Consider the following 17,507-nt stretch of genomic DNA (forward strand, 5'->3'; position numbering starts at 1 on the left):
CCAAGAGTACTAAGAAGTAGGAGTCATAGAACTAGGCTGTAGAGCCTTAGTTTTCTGGATGGTAGTGTGACCTTAAGTTATCCAACCTCTCTTGGCCTTCCGTGTAAAAAGAAAATGCCAACATTCATCTTACCTACTCACAGGGATTTTGTGAAGAGAGCAATAGCAACAAAAACATTAACAGAAGGTTTTGACATTAGTTTTAATATTAGAAGCAGTAGTAACAGGTGGTATAGGTGCCGAGAAATGTGTGTTTTATATCCATCATTTTATTTAAGTCACACTAACACCCCTGGAGTGTTGTCCTTCCACACACATAAAAGTGAAGCGAGGAAGATTTGCCTTGCCCAAAGAGACATGATGTGTAAGTGAAAGAACTGAGTGTTAATTTCACTTCTGTGATATTAACAGTAATCCCACACTTCCCCTGGGACCACGTGAGAAAAGCAAAAGCCGGTTGAAAAGTATGGAGCTTGGCACGAAAGTGGGTTATTTCAACTTCTCTTTGATTTCCACTAGGTCATTCCATTTGCTGCTGACTGTGACCTGGATGAATGCACCTGCCGGGACCCCAAGGCTGAAGAAAATCAGTAACTGTGGGATCAAGCCCCTCCTTCTACTGCCCTGGAGGCAGTAAGAAAGAGAGGCCTCCACAAAAGGGCACAAAAGGTGAACAGAGAAGAAAGGTCACGAAATGAAGGAAGGAGGAAGAGCATGAGGATCTCGTAGAATGCAGGAGGATGTTTCTAGGTGCCGACTATTGCATCAAGAAGCCCAAGTAGGGAAGAATCATGGGCAAAAGTTTCTTCAAAGGGGCAGTTGATTAAAAGTGGAAGGAGAAATATGATAGATATACACGGACCCTCATCCCCCATTTATATTCTATTCAACCCCATCCCTGCCTCTTGCCCTGCTCCCCACTCTGCACCCTGCCAACTATTCAGCCCCACCCAACTTGCAAACCAATACCAAAATACTAGAAGAGAAGTTGCCAGGGACACTCTGTAACACCCGTTTTGAATGGATTGCCATCTTTCAGGGCTCTTCTCCTCTAAACTGGCTCCCTTTCTTTTGTGTAGTCTCCCTTAGTAATGATGAGGTTAGTTATTAATTCTTTATAAGTATTTAAACATAATTATATAAATATATTATATATATTATATTTTTTGCTGTCTACTAAGCTAAAAAGTATACATTGTTCCACACATGCTGCTGTGAAGTTCACATCCAAAATGAAGACTGAGGATTTGAGGACAGAAAGACAAGTTCCTCTGCCATCGTTCTATTGATGAGAATTGGCAGGGTGAAAGGGAAGTGGAGAAGGAGAGAGAGAGAAATTAGGTGGCGTTCTTGATACATGTCAGCTAATTTACCTTTTCAGGAGCAGGAAGCTGGACCCCATTTGAGGAGGTGGAGGACGGGGACAATAACATTAAGAGATGGCAAGTTGGGTGGGAGTACCCATTAGCACTAGGCCTAGGAGAACCAGAATGTGGTTCTTGTGTATCTATCCAAAAAGACTGTATTCACTACTTTTCACTTCTCAAAACTCTTGTTTGGAGTTGACGAGACCCAGGATTCTCTACACTTTCAAGTGTGGCTCTTACTAGTCAGTCAACAAATTTGTACGAGGGCTGGGATTGCCAGGATTACAGGAACTCACACATTCCTCATGCTCGGCTTGTGGTCTCACTCCTTCTAAGTCCCCAAGCCTGGCCATCATTCACAGACACATGACCAATTGTTGATGTTCTGGAGGAAAAAAAAATGTCACGGACATGACATGGGGGAAAGTGGGAGGAGGTGGAAGAACGGGCAGATATGGAGGAGCCTAGGGAGGCCGTGGTGGTGGGAGAGGCCATGGGAAAATCACAGCCTCGGGCAGGAGGGTGAAACAAGTCAGAGATTCAGCCTTGTCCCAAGTCTCCAAAACAGATCAGAGGGGAATCCGTCAAGCAATGCGGAATCTGAGGTAAATTCTATTCGAGTGCAACATATCAGATCTGCGACCTAGAGATTTTCATTTGATCAAGCTTTGGAAACACGTGGAGCAAGGGTGACACTCTGTGGGAAAAGAGAAGAATTTCAACTATTTAGGGTCCATTTTGTTGCCATTATCCTCTCTTGTTCAATAGAGGGACTGTAGGTAAAATGACCACCGTGTTAACCTGCCTGCATTCACGTCCCAGGCTCACTCTTCTTGCTCATGGTCTATTGCAGTTGTTTTTGGTTAACAATTTCTGGATTAGGCCTTTGGGGAAAGAGCGTTAACTTCTTGCTCAACACTTCAGTTTGTCATCTCAAGAAGGGCTGGGAGTCTTGCTTCCCTCAAAGCTACTTCTCCAATGGAAGCAAATAACGGGCCAAATTAGCGTGCAACCTTGGTCTCTGAATCATCTGCTCCTTGGCTCTGACCACAGGTCCTCCACTTTTCCCACCAACACTGGAGCAACGGCTTTGCAACTAGGAAGAGGAAATGTTACTTACCGCCATCTTGAGCCAGACTTCACGTGGGAAGGAAAATATTCTGGAATGGGAAAAAAAAAATTATCTCCAGGGATATAAAATGAGGGTGGCATCATCACTGGGGAAAGGAAAGAGCAGATTGCCCATTCGAAAAGCCCTTGTCCTCTATGTTTTTGGCCCCAGTGGAACCCTAGGCACCTACCGTTCATTGGATTCATATTTAGTACCCCAAGAAGAGAATAAATATTTCTGGGATTGTAGTAGGCTTCGATATGGAAGGGACGATGAAAAAGTTTAGATCCTCCATTTTTTACAAAGTCGTACAATTGTTTTCTCGGGGAGAATATCCAAATTCTTGGAAGTGCATCAAGCTTTGTGTCAGCGAATGCTGCTTTGAGATTGAGGCAACAGAATAGGTATGTTGGGCATTGCCCAGCTCAGGAAGGCTACAGCCCCCCACGAGGATGTGAGCCTGCAGTTCACGCCAGTGTGGGTCTGTGCTCAGTCTCTCCACAGGGGGAACAGTGAGCACACTTCTCTGTCATACTTCATTTACAAATCTTTTATTCTCCACTGGCGACATCTGCAATGCACCACCGCCCTGGGAAGGTGAGAGGGCAGTTCCTGTGGTGTCTGGAAAGCCCTTCTGGCTGAAGGCTGCCCGGCGCTACTCAGCGATGGCCATTCAGAGATGGCAGGCTCTTCCAGCCCTTGTCCCTGGACCCTAATGTGTTGAGCCCTCATGTCACTAATAAAGTGGAAGGACTGAGCCACCGTGGTCATAGAACCCCTGGAGATATCAACTCACACTCCATGTGGTGGTCTGCACTTGGCTGCTCTCACCCAACCACGGGGTAATGGAGGACCTCTCCCAAAGGCCCTTCTATGTTCCAAAGTCACTTCTCTGCTTCTTTTTTTCCTAGTAACTAGGGGCTCTGGTGTCGAGGTTGCCCAGGACTAGGCTGACTCTGGTGGTTCGTGTGACAGTCTCCAACCAGAGAGATGAGAGGACAGAGTGAGGACAGATGGGCAGCTGGCAAAACTGTACATGAAAGGGAAGAGTTATCTTGATTGTCTCCTTTGCTTCCCTCCATCACAAGGCATTGCACTTGGCATTTGCTCTATACTCTGTGAGATCACTATTGAGTGCGTTAGTTAGCACCCCAAGGGGATGGCTTGTTTGGGAACACAATGAAAGGAGCTGATCTACTGTATTGTAATGTAAAACAGCTACAGCCAGTTATTTTGTAAGATTATAAGATGTTCATTAAAAAATCAGCACAGAAAATGTGAAGTGTCTTTGGTGTCTTATTCTTTGTTCAAATCAACCACCACTTCCAAATCGCTTCCCATTCGCTTGGGCCAGTCCAGACGTCGTCATCAGTTAATTGATTGATGGATTCCTTTTGGTCACTTAAGAGTGATTTATTAAGTAAGCGGCACATGTAGACAAAATAAACATGGAATTTTATGAGAGGAGAGGACGCGTACCAAAGCAGAGCACACAGTAGTGATGTCAAGTGTCTCGTGGGTTGTAGAAACAAAGGCCGACATTTATGGGTCAGAGGAAGTAGGCACCACTCCTGGATGCCAAAGATGCATAGCGCTTGAAGGATGGTCTGAGGAGGAGGCATACAAGCTTGGTAGACAGAAATGGGAAAGAGGAAGAGGATAGTACAAGCAAAGTGAAGAACAGGGCTGAAGAGAGGAGGTAGGTTTGGGGAGAGGGTGGGTGATATTGGACATCACTGAGGCAGCCAGGTTAGCTAGAAGGCAGAACTTGGCCATGTGCCATGCATTTGGCAAACTTAATCGCAGCAAGTCTGCAACCTCCACATTCTCATTACATCGATAAGGATAGCAAGTGTCAGCCTGGTGAGGGAAGTTCCTTAAGTTCGTATGACTGGTCTCTGTTTTACACCTGGTTCTGTGAGACATGGAGATGTGAGAAGGAAAAGAAAAATGGTGTTGAAGAGGACATGAAAGGGAAGGGGGAGAAGTGGAGAGAAATGTCAAAGGTGAGGGCTTTGCGTTAAGCCTTGAACATTAAGCATGGACCCTTGAACATTACCGTCACTGACAGAAGGGGGAAGCCAGGAGGAGCGGTCTTTGGAAGAAAGCACATATATTTGCGATTTGATAAAATCAGTTGGAGGGCCAGGTAGATAATTACTTGGAAATTTCCTGTGAAGTCGTGTTTAGCACCCAGGAAGAGGCCTCTGCAGCTGGGGGCAGACTGCCAGGGTCTCTGGTCATGCCAGGCATCATTCCAGTGGCCTGAAGGGCTGAGTGGTTGTCTTCACACGCCTGTTAGCCATTTGGTAAGACCCATGGAATAGATAGGTGGGAATGTGTGCTTGGAACTTGGGGGAGAGGTTTGTGACTAGAAATAAACACTTGAGAGCAAAAAGAAAAAGTTACCTGACATTTTCTTTATCTCACAAATTGCTTTCTTCTGCTTTATTGCTACCCGTGGGTAAGTCAGAGCAAAATCAGCTTTGTCTGTTTCCATTTTACAGATGAAGAAACTGTCAAATTATTGAAAACTTCAAGTTCATATAACTAAGCTCAGCTTGGGATGGGAATCCAAGTTTTCTGTCTCCGAATGCCATATGCATTCTACTCCAGGATGTGGCCCACTAGGCCCAGAGCAAACCCATACCTGTTTTAGGTGGGAAAGTTAAGGGTCTTTTTACCTGTTGATGTTTCCAGGTGCTCATTGGTTTCCTTGTGGCTTTGTTAGTAGCTGATGGTGGGAAAACTGAGAGTTTTCTAGAGTGCTCTTCCAGGGCCCTCTCCTCATGCCAGGCCCTGAGTATAAGCAGATGCCCCTGCACATGCCAGTTAGGCCACAGCTGGCCTGAGACTTCTGGCAAGGCTGCCTTCTCCCTAATAGCTTCCCCAGGGATAGTCCTGGAGAGAGACTTTGGAGCTCTGGTTTCCATTGACTGACAAACTTAAATGACATGATGAGTCACCCGTTAGCTGGGAGACTCACTACTCTTAGATTCAGGCAAACCAGATGATGAGGGGCTTAGCATGGGGAGGATGGGAACGAGAAGGTTTTCCACTTACAAATAGCCCCATGGCATCTCCAGAGCTGGCTTTGGGTCTCTTTTGAAGTCACCCCAGAAAGTCCACTGATTCTGGATCCATAACATTTCAGGTGGCCCGATGATTAGCTCAGACACAAAAGAGTGTGGTGGTGAACATCTGGTATCTCATAATAGTCCACGCCCATAAAATCTACCTACGTCTTGTGCATTGGAGTCTGGAATGAGGTAAGACTAGTTTAGAGAATAGATGGCTATTTTCAAGTCTGCCATGGTCTGAGTCTACATGGGTCGAATGCACATTTTTCTGGTCAGAATCCAGTCTGGTGGTCAACTCATTGGGAAGTATATGTGATTGGCTACATTCAGCAACCTAATGATCCCTTGGGTACATTCTTTTTTTTTTTTTTTTTTTTTTCAATTTTTATGTTAGAAAGAGAGCATGAGTCTGGGAGAGGGGCAGAGGGGGAGAGAGTGAGAGAATCTTAAGCAGATTCCATGCTCAGCACAGAGCCCAATGTGGGGCTCGATCCCACAACCCTGGGAGCATGACCTGAGCTGAAATTATGAGTTGGACACTTAACCAACTGAGCCACCAAGGCGCCCCTGGCAGGGTATATTCTTAAAAGAATCTACAAGTCTGGTTAAAATCCCAAGTCAGTATAATAAAAACATTTCTAAACCCTGAAAGTTAGTCCAGAGTAACTGCAATTTACTAATATTCTTTGAATCAAATTTCCTTCTGAAGATAATTTAATATAGACAGCTTCCTTTTCTTTGTCTTTGTCCACATGAAAGTCATTTATTCAAATGTAAAAAAAGTTATAATAAATAAAGGGAGAGTGTTGACTTTTTAATGACCACCAATCATGTATCAATTTGCCTTTCCTCCCCATAACTGCTATCAGAAGGCAGTTGCCTTTTCAAAAATGTTTACACACGTACAAGTCATATATTTAAATCTCACAAAAGGCTATAAAAGTTACAGAATTTCCCCGTACCACAACTCCATATGCACAGGTCAGAGGGCTTTCTGAATAATAAGTCACATTGTGTTAGGACACAAATGATTTCAAGGAATGATTTTGTTGGTGGTGAATCAATCACCTTAAGAATGACCTGTGAGAGTGGCGCCTGGGTGGCTCAGTTGGTTAAGCATCCAACTTCAGCTCAGGTCATGAACTCATGGTTCATGGGTTTGAGGTCCGCGTCGGGCTTTGTGTTGACAACTCAGAGCCTGGAGCCTGCTTCGGATTCTGTGTCTCCCTCTCTTTCTGCCCCTCCCCCACTCATGCTCTGTCTCTGTCTCAAAAATAAACATAAAAAAATTAAAAAAAAAAAAAGAATGACCTGTGAGAGGGATCCCAGGGCTTCTTAAAGTGTCCAAGTAGCCTCCACTCTGGGAAACATTGCATATTAACTCAACGCTGCTAATGCCTTTTCCACTTTGGTGGATGATCTGCTGGAGGGAGGCTAGGGGCAGGGATGACTGAGTCTGGACCTTGAAGGTTAGTACCTATGGTGCATTAATGGCTCATAATCTGTGGGCAGCAGCATGGTGATCTGCAAGAGGCTCAAGCTTTTGTGCCCAACAAATCTGAATTTGAATTCAGACTATACCACTAACTAGATCTGTCATCTAGTTACTTAACCTCTCTGAGCCTCAGTTCCCTAAATATCTACCTTTGCAGCCCTATGCCTAGCACATTGCCTGAGCAGTGCAGACAGGAAGAAAGGAAGGAGGGAATGCCAGAAGCAATGTGTATAGACTAAGCTGTCAAGAAGTTTGCCAGTGGAGAAGATGAGGGAAGTGCCTCTAAAAAACTAGTTTTTAATGTTTATTTTTGATATAGGCAGAGCATGCATGCGGGAGGGTGCAGAGAGGGAGACGCAGAATCCAACGGAAGCTCCAGGCTCTGAGTTGTTTGCCCAGAGCCCGACGCGGGGCTCAAACCCATGAACCATGAGATCGTGACCTGAGCCGAAGTCAGGCGCTCAACCTACTGAGCCACCCAGACACCCCGAGGGAAGTGTCTTTGAATGGCTTTTAAAGACGCTTCAAATCCTCAAACACTCTGATACTTGGACATCAGAGGGTCTCCGAGATGTGTGCCATGATTATTATATTCTCAGGACAGGGCAGCTAAGAGAATCCCGTGTGGTTTGGCTGTCAGATGTCCTAACCTACTGATTCAGAGAGAAGCAACGTGGATTGTAGGGAGATGGTGGTAAAAGTGGCACTGAGCAAAATGAAGTGGGCTAAGGGGAAATCTTCGGAGTTGGCAAAACTACTGGGAAGCTCCAGATACTTGGACTATGTCTGGAAAGTTGCACTAGCTATGTGGGATGCTGGTTATTGTCTTAAAAAAAAAAACAAAAAACATTAAATTGCTGAATGCATCAAGTTTGTAGAAGAGTACTTTTAAATGCAACTTTCTACAAGGATGGAAATGTTCTCTACCTGCATTGTCCAGTGTAATGATAGCTATTAGTCCTGTGTTGCCATTGAACCCCTGAAGGGTGACCAGGACGACTGAAGAATTAAATTTTAGATTTTACTCCGTTCCAATAATTTAAATGTAAATAGTCGCATGTGGCTAAGTGAACACCATATTGGACAGCACAGTTCTAGATTGTCACACAGATGAATCATTCACATTTGCTTTTAAAATATGCTTTGGACATCATTTTTTTTTTTTTAATCATGACACTTATGTCCCATGGTTAAAGTAAGGGTACATCACGCCTAGCGAAGTATTTGATTATATTATTCTACTTTAGGAGAATTTCAATTTAATAAATCGTATACAAATTTATACATCCAGAAATCTCAAACCAGCAATAAGAAAAAGCAAATAAAAGGTCTCTTACTGGCATATAATTTCCATAAAGCCTATGCAGTTTTTTTAACAGATCAGGTAACAGAGTCACCACTGGGACCCACACTTCGGGAATTCAGACAGTAACTGAGGAGTGGAATACTTAACAAAAATGGGACATGAGAAGTTTTCAGAGAGATACACAGAGGCCCAGAGCAGCCCGGCTAACAAATGGCAGGGTCGGGATTTGCACCCTGAGAGTCTGACCCTAAGGTCTGTGCGTTAACCCACTAAGCTCTGATGGAACACCACCGTCTGGGGAAACCACACACATAAAACCCATAAACATAAGTACCACAGTACTTAGTTTTGTAGGTTCTTGGGCATGAAGGGGTCTCCAAAAGACTGCTAATGCACTCTAGCATTTTCCTCCATGAGTTATCCTGCTTTGTCACGAATCAATCTAATTATGAAACAACTCACCATCGCCTAGGGCCATATATTTTACATCCGGACTGCTGTGACCTTCGTGAAACAAAAAAATAAAGAGCTGGTGATCCTGTTTTATTCAGTAAATATTTACTGAGCACCTGTTCTGTGCCAGGCACTAGGGATACAGTGGTGAACAAAACAATGTCTCTGTCCTCATGGAGCTTGGAAAGAAGTGGGAGACAGACGAGGCAGCTGGAAACGTATATGCCCCTGGTGAGGAGTTCCACAAAGGAAACTCAGGTGCCATAAGGCGGCAAGTAGTGGCTGGGGGTGGGGAGGTGCCAGTTCATGTGGGGAAGGTGAGAGCATGCTTCTTGGAGACACGTGGAGGTGAGAGAGGGAGCCCGGGTGAATACCTGGAGAAGACCAGTCTGCACAGGGAACGGCAGATGTGAGCTGGGACAGAACTCAGCATGTCTGCAGAAGAGCACTGAGGTCAATGTGGCCGGGGCAGAATGAGGGAAGGGATGGGGGGATCGGGAGGGGTCCTGGAGGGTCTCCTTGGCCACGACGATGGCCCTGGCTAGTCCTCAGAGGGAAAGTGTTTCCCACAGCGGCTCGTCTGTGCTTGCACCTAAGCCATCCCCTTTCCTGTGGAACTCTCACCTGTCCTCCTCCTTCCCACTGGCCTTGCTCTCCCCCTGGCTGCCATCGCCTCCTCAACAGACCACAGTGATGTTCCCAGGCAAGTTCCCCTCTCCTGCCTCTTACCCCCAACCCACTGGCACGTGGGGTCCACGTCATTCCTCAGCTCCCATCAGGTCACCGATGCCTCAGTGCAGTTACGTCATAGACGCCGCATGTCCTTCCTGGTCAAACTGGTGTCAAGATGGCCGGCACACTGCACTGACTTCTCACTGTTTCTGATCCAGGGCTCCCTCCCTCCCATTGAAGAGTAATGTCTCTGTGACCCCAGAACCTCATGCTTGTGCTTGTCCTGTTCCCTACCCTGGACTGCCTTCCCTCTGCCTCCTCGTGCCTCAAACTTCATTTCCTCAGTCCTTTCTGCCATTCTCCAACTTCACGAAGCTTTTCTTCATTCCCCTCTTTGATGAGATGTATTGAATCCATGAACCCTTCCTGTCCTCTCTTACAAGAGTCAATCTAGTTGACTGGTGTCCTGTTAGCTGTGTTCTTGTCCTTTCCCCCCAGATCAAACTCTTTGAAGGCAAGTGAACTCAGCGGCACTAGGTCATTTGATGACTCCTGTAAGAAGGAGAAAACAGCATGCTTTCATCTGAGTGAAAGCCAACCAGCATCAGAGACCATGGCTTGAAAAAGGTAGGCCAGGCCTGATTTCTGGCCCTGGGATCAAGCAACCATGAGCAGGACACAAGGTCACATCTCTCCACGGTGGTCCTGGAAGCACTATCTTACTCAGGTTGGAATCTCTGGCACTGCCTTGCACAGTGCCCCGCCTGAATAAAGCCTTGGAATTTGCTAGACTAAGTTCAACGCTGATTTTTATGGATGTGAGGCTCGAAAGAAAAGAGGATGCTGTGTTTGGGGTTGGCGGTGGGTGGGTGGGTGGGCCCGTGGCCCCTTGAAATTTATGCTTTGATTGGTTCTTTAACAATAGCCCAAAAAGTGATGGTGAGAGCAGGGCAACACAGAAGATTGTGGATTGTGAGAGCAGAGTACCAAAACGACTCATTTTCAAGTTGACTGTTGAACTCAGGGTTCGTCAGTCAGTTTTCTGTTGAGGCCTGCTTTAGCCCAGCTAACAGATATGCACATTTCAGTCTTAGATGTGTAGTCCACAAGGATTGGGAAGAAGCAGTAACTGCTGATCAAGCAAGAGAGAGAATCTAAGAGGCTACCAGGCAGATGAAATTTAATGATCTTGATCAAGTTACTTAATGGATGGAGACTCAATTTTCCCATCTTTAAAATGGAATGATAATTTTCAACTTAAAGAATTTTCATGCAGAATTTACTATAATGAACATAAAGTACATGCCATGGAATTAGCATTTTATATCATATATGTTTGTTGTAAGTATTGTTACTCAAGGTAAACAGAAGTGTCCCTGATACAGAAGAGACCAGAAGAAGCAGAATATTGAGGATGATGATTGGTGATTGGCTGGCTTTTGAGTTTCCACGCACTTTCTGGCCCAGGATGTGAGTTATTCTAAAGGGCTGCTTGATATTGTGCGCCCTCTCTCTCTCTCTCTCTCACACACACACACACACACACACACACGTGTGTGCATGCGTGCAATTAAGTGTTCTATGAACCTTTGGCTAGGTTTTAAATTTAATTTCATTTAAAGCTATGCTGTGCGCCAGTTTGAGGCCTCAGATTAAATAGTTAGAATGTGACCCCAATTCCAAGTATTAAAGGAAGGAAAATTTTTTTTTTAAAAAACGATGTCAGCAAGACAATGTAATTTATCCATGATTTCAGAGGGTAATGCTAATGCCAGAGCATGTCCCAGAGCTCTGCTTGGGAAGCATGCTCATTAAATGAGCAATCTGTCTCCACCCATAATAATTTTAGAGTTAGACAATTTACCTTCATGCAATAAAGAGGGCCCCAGGCAATGCTCATGGCTTGGGGAGAGTAGCAAGTTTCCCTCTAGATATAAATGAAGCTCCCAGAGGTACGAAGGCATCGTGTATTTCAACCCCTTGACTCTCTCAAAGTACATTCCAGGTACTTACATATTCATGCTAGCTCTTTCAAAGAGTATAGACTTCCGAATCAAGACTTAGAATGGGCTCTCAGCTCATGGAGAACTTAGAAGACTGAACCGTTCAAGGCTCATTTGCAAAGTGGGGGATGAGTTTATATTGCAGAGTTGTTATGCACATTCAATTGGGTAACATTTGTAACCCTTGAGAGCGCTTGGCACGCAAAGTGTGCTCCATGTGAATTCCTTTCTCAAAGCATAAAATCTTGACCTGAGATGAAGTGGAGTGATGTTGAGCAAGTTAGTGGCTTGAGACTCAGTTTTCCCATCTGTAAAATGGAACCATAGTTCCCAACTTAAAGAAGTTTTATGCAGACTAACTATAGTGAACGTAAAGTATGTACCACAGAGCCAGTTTACCTGGAGTGCAATAAATAATTATTAATAATCAACATTTGCTAATGAATGAATTTCCTTCTTTACCAATGAAGTGTCAAATATCACCCTATTAACATTTCAGATACACTTAAAATATCACCACTTATTTCCAGTCTCCACTCCTGCTATATTTTGCGTGGGAAAAGACTTGAATTTGGAGAAGGGAAGAGTTGAGTCTTGCAAGACCTGGGGGTGAAAGCAAGGTCACAATTACCAACTGCCAATTCTGGCAATATTCGTTTTCCAGGCTTTAGCGGGCCTTCCAGGCCTTCTTTCCCATAGACAACTTGGCCGGCCAGCCATTGAGCCCACGGTCACACTCTTACCGGGTTTGTTTCTTTGTTTTCACGAATCTCTTTGCTAGCAAAAGCCTCATCTAACCCCTGGGCCTTGGACACAAGACCCTGCCTTGACCTCAAGCTTTCACATATTCTGAATCCACTCCTCGTGTCCTGCTGGCCTCACCCCGTCACTGCCTTTGTGGTCTCGTCTCTTCTGCTTCCGCATCTCTCCAGACTTGCCCCTTCATCCCACTGTCACCCACATTCCCGTTGCCCACCCGTGCCAAGACCCCGTCTTCTGTTTGATCAGACCGAGGGTTTCGAGATCCCAGGTCCGTGTCCCCGGTGAGAACACCACTTTGGAAGAGGAGGGCAGGCGGCAACAGGAGTGAACGTTTGCAGGGAAGAACTCTCAGAGTGCCTGCTCATACCCTGAAGAATGTCAGCCTCAGAGTTTTGGGGGAAAGAAAACAATTTGTCGATCAAGTCGCTTTTGGCTCTCTGTGGAGTTTTCCAAATTTCTTCTGGAAGGCCCCCATTCTGTGGCTGGGGGTAGGAAAACCCACACCTGGGAGGCCTGCTTGTCTTTTCCATGCCCGTCTTCATCCTGAGCATTCCTGAGAGGTACCGGCCGTCCGTGCTGGTGGCCTGGCCCCGGGCTCTGTGGGGAGGAACGCGGCCACACTCAGACATTCCAGCGGCTGCTCCAGGCCGGTGGCACTTCATGAAGTCCTGGACCACACCCTCTCTTTGGAGTGTTTGCTGGTGTTGCCATGGCAACCAAACACCCTTCCTTTATGTCACCCCCCTCCCATTCCAGTCAGCTCCGTCACCAACACCTCCGTCACGGGCCTCCTCACATCCCTCCCCAGTTGCCCAGGGACACAGAGCCTAGAGGGTGAGGATCAAGACCTCTTCCCCTGGCTGATACCCTGGAGTGAGACGGCTTGGAGGGTCCAGGGGGCTGACTGGCCTTTTCAGTCAGACCTTGGTGTAGACACAGCAGATGACATGGTGGAGCCAGAGTGCCGTGGAACGCTTCCATTCTGTAACTGTATAGACACCGAGTAGCTGAATGGTCTGAGAACACCACCAGGCTAGAGAGTGGGGATGAGACCTACGCCTTATACCAGTTAGATCAAAACCCCGTGGGCTCAGAGGGGAGTTCAGGGAGGAGTCCCACTTCCATGAATGCCAACAAACTCGTGTCACAAGGAGCCTTGAAAGCGCACAGGTCCTGTGCCACCGTCATGCCTTCTCCGCGGCAGGCACTGACTCCGTGCCAGTGACCCCGGGGGAAGAGGCACGATCGGACGTGTAAAGGTTGCCGTGTCTGCTGTGCTGGACGCAAGAAACACTGCAACCCCCTCATCGGCAAAACAAAACAATAGATCAAAGAACGGTCAAATTTTGCTGCTAGTTCAGTTCGCTCACCGTGGTGACCTAAGACAGATTCCAGGTTCTAGGGGAGACGGAAAGTGGCTCAAGCGAGCCACACGGCAGCATGCGGTAAAAAAAAAAAAAAAAAAAAAAAAAGACACACTGTGAGGGGTGCGTGGGCGGCAGCCTGCTTGGGATTCTTTCTCCCTTTCTGTGTCTCTCTCTCTCAAAATAAATAAATAGACATTAAAAAAAAACAAACAAACAACAACAACAACAACCCAATGATGCATTGTGGCTCGCATACTTAGCTGCTGTGTGGCCTTGGGCAAATTACTTAGGACCTCTGAGTTTCCTCTGAGTTCAGTGTAGACAGTCGCAGCATCTGTGCATAGGGTTCTTGTTGGGGTGATTAGACAAGAGAAGCCATGCCAAGGTGCTCAGACAGTGTTTGGGACATAATAAGCAATAAACACACGTTACTTGCTGTTAAAAACAAGAGCCTCTTGGGGCGCCTGGGTGGCTCAGTTAAGCATCCAACTCCAGGTTTTGGCTCAGGTCATGATCTCACGGTTTGTGGGCTTGAGCCCCGCACTGGGCTCTGCATTGACAGAACGGAGCCTGCTTGGGATTCTCCCTCTCTTCCTCTCTCTCTGCCCCTTCCCCGCTCACTGTCTCTGTCTCTCTCTCAAAATTAAGTAAACCTAAAAAAACAACAACAGCCTCTTTAGCAACAAAAGAAATCTCACTAAACAGGATAAACCCTCTTAAAGGAAGCTCCGTTTCGAAGATACGAAAGGATCTTTTGTCACATAAAAAAGAATGCATAAATATGAACTTAGAACATGTTTTCTTGCTACCCTATGTTGTCGATGTTATCAAGAGAAAGCTACTGATAACATCAGGGACAAATCTGGCTCCATTTTAGTGTCCAAGGGGCACAGAAGAGGGCCAGGGAGTACCCCTGTTGATGCTTACGAGGTGTGTTCCAGGCATTGTGCTAAGTGCTTTCAAAAGCATCCTCTCCTGCAAGCCTCAGGCTGCCTGTGTGGTTATTTAGCTACTGTGTCTCAGCTCAAACCCACCCTTTTGTATCCTGCTTTGCAATGCTGCTTTTGGAAAACTGCAAACATGGCTTCCTTTTTGTCTGTCAGTTCCATGTTAGGTTTTGTCCACAGGGGGCAGGAGAGGAGACTGGAAGGAAGGTGGAGGGAGACGGGATTGGTTCCTTCCTGTCTGCTTGCTGTGTGTGTCTATGCCATCCTACCAGTGGCTTTTCACCGTGGTAACAGCCCCATGTTATGGTCTCCATTATCTACATGTGCTCGAGGAACCTGCCTCATTATGTTCTCACAAGAACCTTCCAGCACTGGGCAAAGAACCTCTCCTCCTCGGGGGCATCCAGCTTCTGTTAAACCAACTTCCCCTCTTTGTTCTTCTAGCCCAAGGGTAGGGGCTGCTTCCTACAGTCATTATTAGTACCTCTGTGCTATTTTGGGGTTTCAAATATTTTCGCTTTTCTGATCCTCCAGTATCTTTTAAACAAATCCCTATATTAAATTCTCCCTGTTGAAATCTTAACTGAATCCTAACTGATACACTGCTCAAGTGGCAGAAACAGATGAAGACTTTGAAATCCTTCGTTTTATGCCACCTAACATACCAAATTAACACCATTAAGACTATCTTAAAATACAGATTTAGAAATGAAAATGGCCGTTCAGAAAACATAAGTAAAATGCTGTGAAATTGATTATGTAGTAATGGGGCCAGAAGGCCTCAGAAATGTGGTTTTTGTTCTCACTCTATTTCCATTATCAGTGCACAATGAACCTGTATTCACTTTTGGACGTATCATAATTTATATACGATATATGATGCATACATCGTAGATTTTCCTAAATAGTCCCGATTTCAGATAGTCTGTGCCAATTCTGCTTCGGCTAATTAGGGTGAACAAAAGAATGGCACACATCTTACTATTCACCATTTCCATACCCACGTGAGGCACTGATCATGGATCTCATCACTCTCTCTGGCTAGATACAGATGCATCCTCAGAATTCTTTTCAAATCACAGGCAGCCACTACCACTTGGCCAAATTTAGCACTCAAGTAGAAACCTATTCTCCAACCCTGTAATCAATCTTAGGGTTCATAGAAATTTTACTTTTAGCATCAAAATTTCATCTTCCAGATCATCACCCTGAAGAGCTACAACATTCCTGTGCCAAATGATATATATGTAATAATTTTTAGTTTGAAGTATATATTAAGACCCAGTCAGGAAACGGCACACATTTTAGGTAATGCAACAGAGGAAGTTCCAATTAGAAAGGTTTTGGAATAAAAGAAAGGGCATATAGAGAATTGTGGGGAAACCCAAAGATGAGCAGCAGGAAGCAGCTCGTACTTTGAGAAGATGAGATAGTGCTGCCGAAGCCCAGGAGGTGGCGCCACCGGAAGGGAGTTGTAATCACGGCAGAGCCGGAGGAGTTCCGAGACCAGATAGGCAGCTGGAATCATGAGGGAGATGCTAGAGACACTATCCAAGTCAGAGAGGGAGAGGTACCCTGGCTTGCTCCCTCCTCCTGTCCTCCAGTCTTCCCCCAAGCGCCTCCATTGTCCTGGACCCCCTCCAAGTGCCTCTATTATCCCACTGGACTGGAAGCCTATTGACATGAGAGTCTGGGAAATGTAGTTTATAATAGAGTCATCTCTATGTGACACGGAGCAGAGCAGCAGAAGGTTGGAAAAGGGATCTGAGGACAGACAGTTGGCTTTTGAGGACTGTAGGCATTACCATGTTATACTCAATAGTCACCAGGACAAATGCAGTGAGGGCATGTCCAATCTAGCCTTACTCTTGGGCACTTAGGTCCTGCGACATCACCAGGGCGTTGTGTGAGGTGGTTTCGTCTCTAAGCCGGTAGGTCTCAGAGCACTGTCTGACCCATGGGGCAGCAAGAGCCTCAGGGTCACTTGACATCTGAATCCTTCTAAACAAAGGAAGTTGTTCCCAACTGTTAAGCACAGAACATAGCTGAGGTTCTCCTACCCGGAAAGGTTGTAAGGGATCAGTTACACCCGATTCACAGCGCTGTGTCAACACGCATATTCATAAACTCTAACAAAGGGCACTTTTGGTGAAACATGGTGTCAAAACCTGCCCATTCTTACAGGAATCAATCCAATTATAGCCTACACTGCAAAGTTCCAGAACAAGGAGGAATTTTTTTTTCCCCTCACTTTGGAAAAGTGCAGACATGAGCCAAATCCTGGAGTCCCACATATATCCAGAGAAATTGTCAGCCATCCTACAGAATGCTGAGGTTTCATTTGACGCTAAACTGCTCATTAATTGGCACAATAAATTAGGCACTGTTGACGGGAGGAGGGTTGGAGGCTGCGAGTTATCAAAGTCAGAGCTGGGCCTGAATCAACAAGCCAAGGGATGCTGCCCTGAAGGGCAGAAGGTTTTTGTTCCCCAAGTTCTCTCTCAGATATCGGGTGTCACCATGCACGTATGTGCAACACAGAGACCAGGCCAAAGAACCCCTAAAGCCCAATACAGGGCTATGCCGAACAGAGCAGGAGTCACAATTTTTTAGCTCTGCATTACAGTCATATGACAGACAACACACCAAGCCGAGACCAAATAAACAAAAAGAGACAATGTGCTTCGTTTGCACTCTGAGCTGTTTTCTTAACGGTAGTGCTTAAGTTTGCACTGATCCAGCCACCTTCTCTCCTACTGCCTGAGATAGGGTAACAGGCCAGTGACCTGGGAAAATCTCAACGGGAGGAGTTTTTCCCTTTCTAGGAAACACAGTGAGAAACAAACTCCTAGGAGGCAGTGGCAGTATGGTTTCACGGTGAGAGTCAGACACCTGTGGTTGAAATGCCTGTACTTGCCCTTAGCTGTGACCTTGGGCACGTCGT

General features: G+C 45.9%; 1 protein-coding gene across 1 annotated transcript in view; it reads left to right on the top strand.

Moving 5' to 3' along the window:
• Nucleotides 1–3,742, top strand: part of PAPPA2 (pappalysin 2) — an 86,211-nt gene extending 82,469 nt beyond the window's left edge. The window contains exon 11 of the mRNA XM_049635036.1: nt 520–3,742. Coding sequence (XP_049490993.1) covers nt 520–594 — 75 coding nt within the window. The 3' untranslated portion in view covers nt 595–3,742. The remainder of the gene's footprint in view (nt 1–519) is intronic.
• The last annotated feature ends 13,765 nt before the right edge of the window (nt 3,743–17,507 follow it).

The sequence above is a fragment of the Panthera uncia genome, chromosome F1 (genome assembly GCF_023721935.1).
Source record: "Panthera uncia isolate 11264 chromosome F1, Puncia_PCG_1.0, whole genome shotgun sequence".
Taxonomy (NCBI): domain Eukaryota; kingdom Metazoa; phylum Chordata; class Mammalia; order Carnivora; family Felidae; genus Panthera; species Panthera uncia.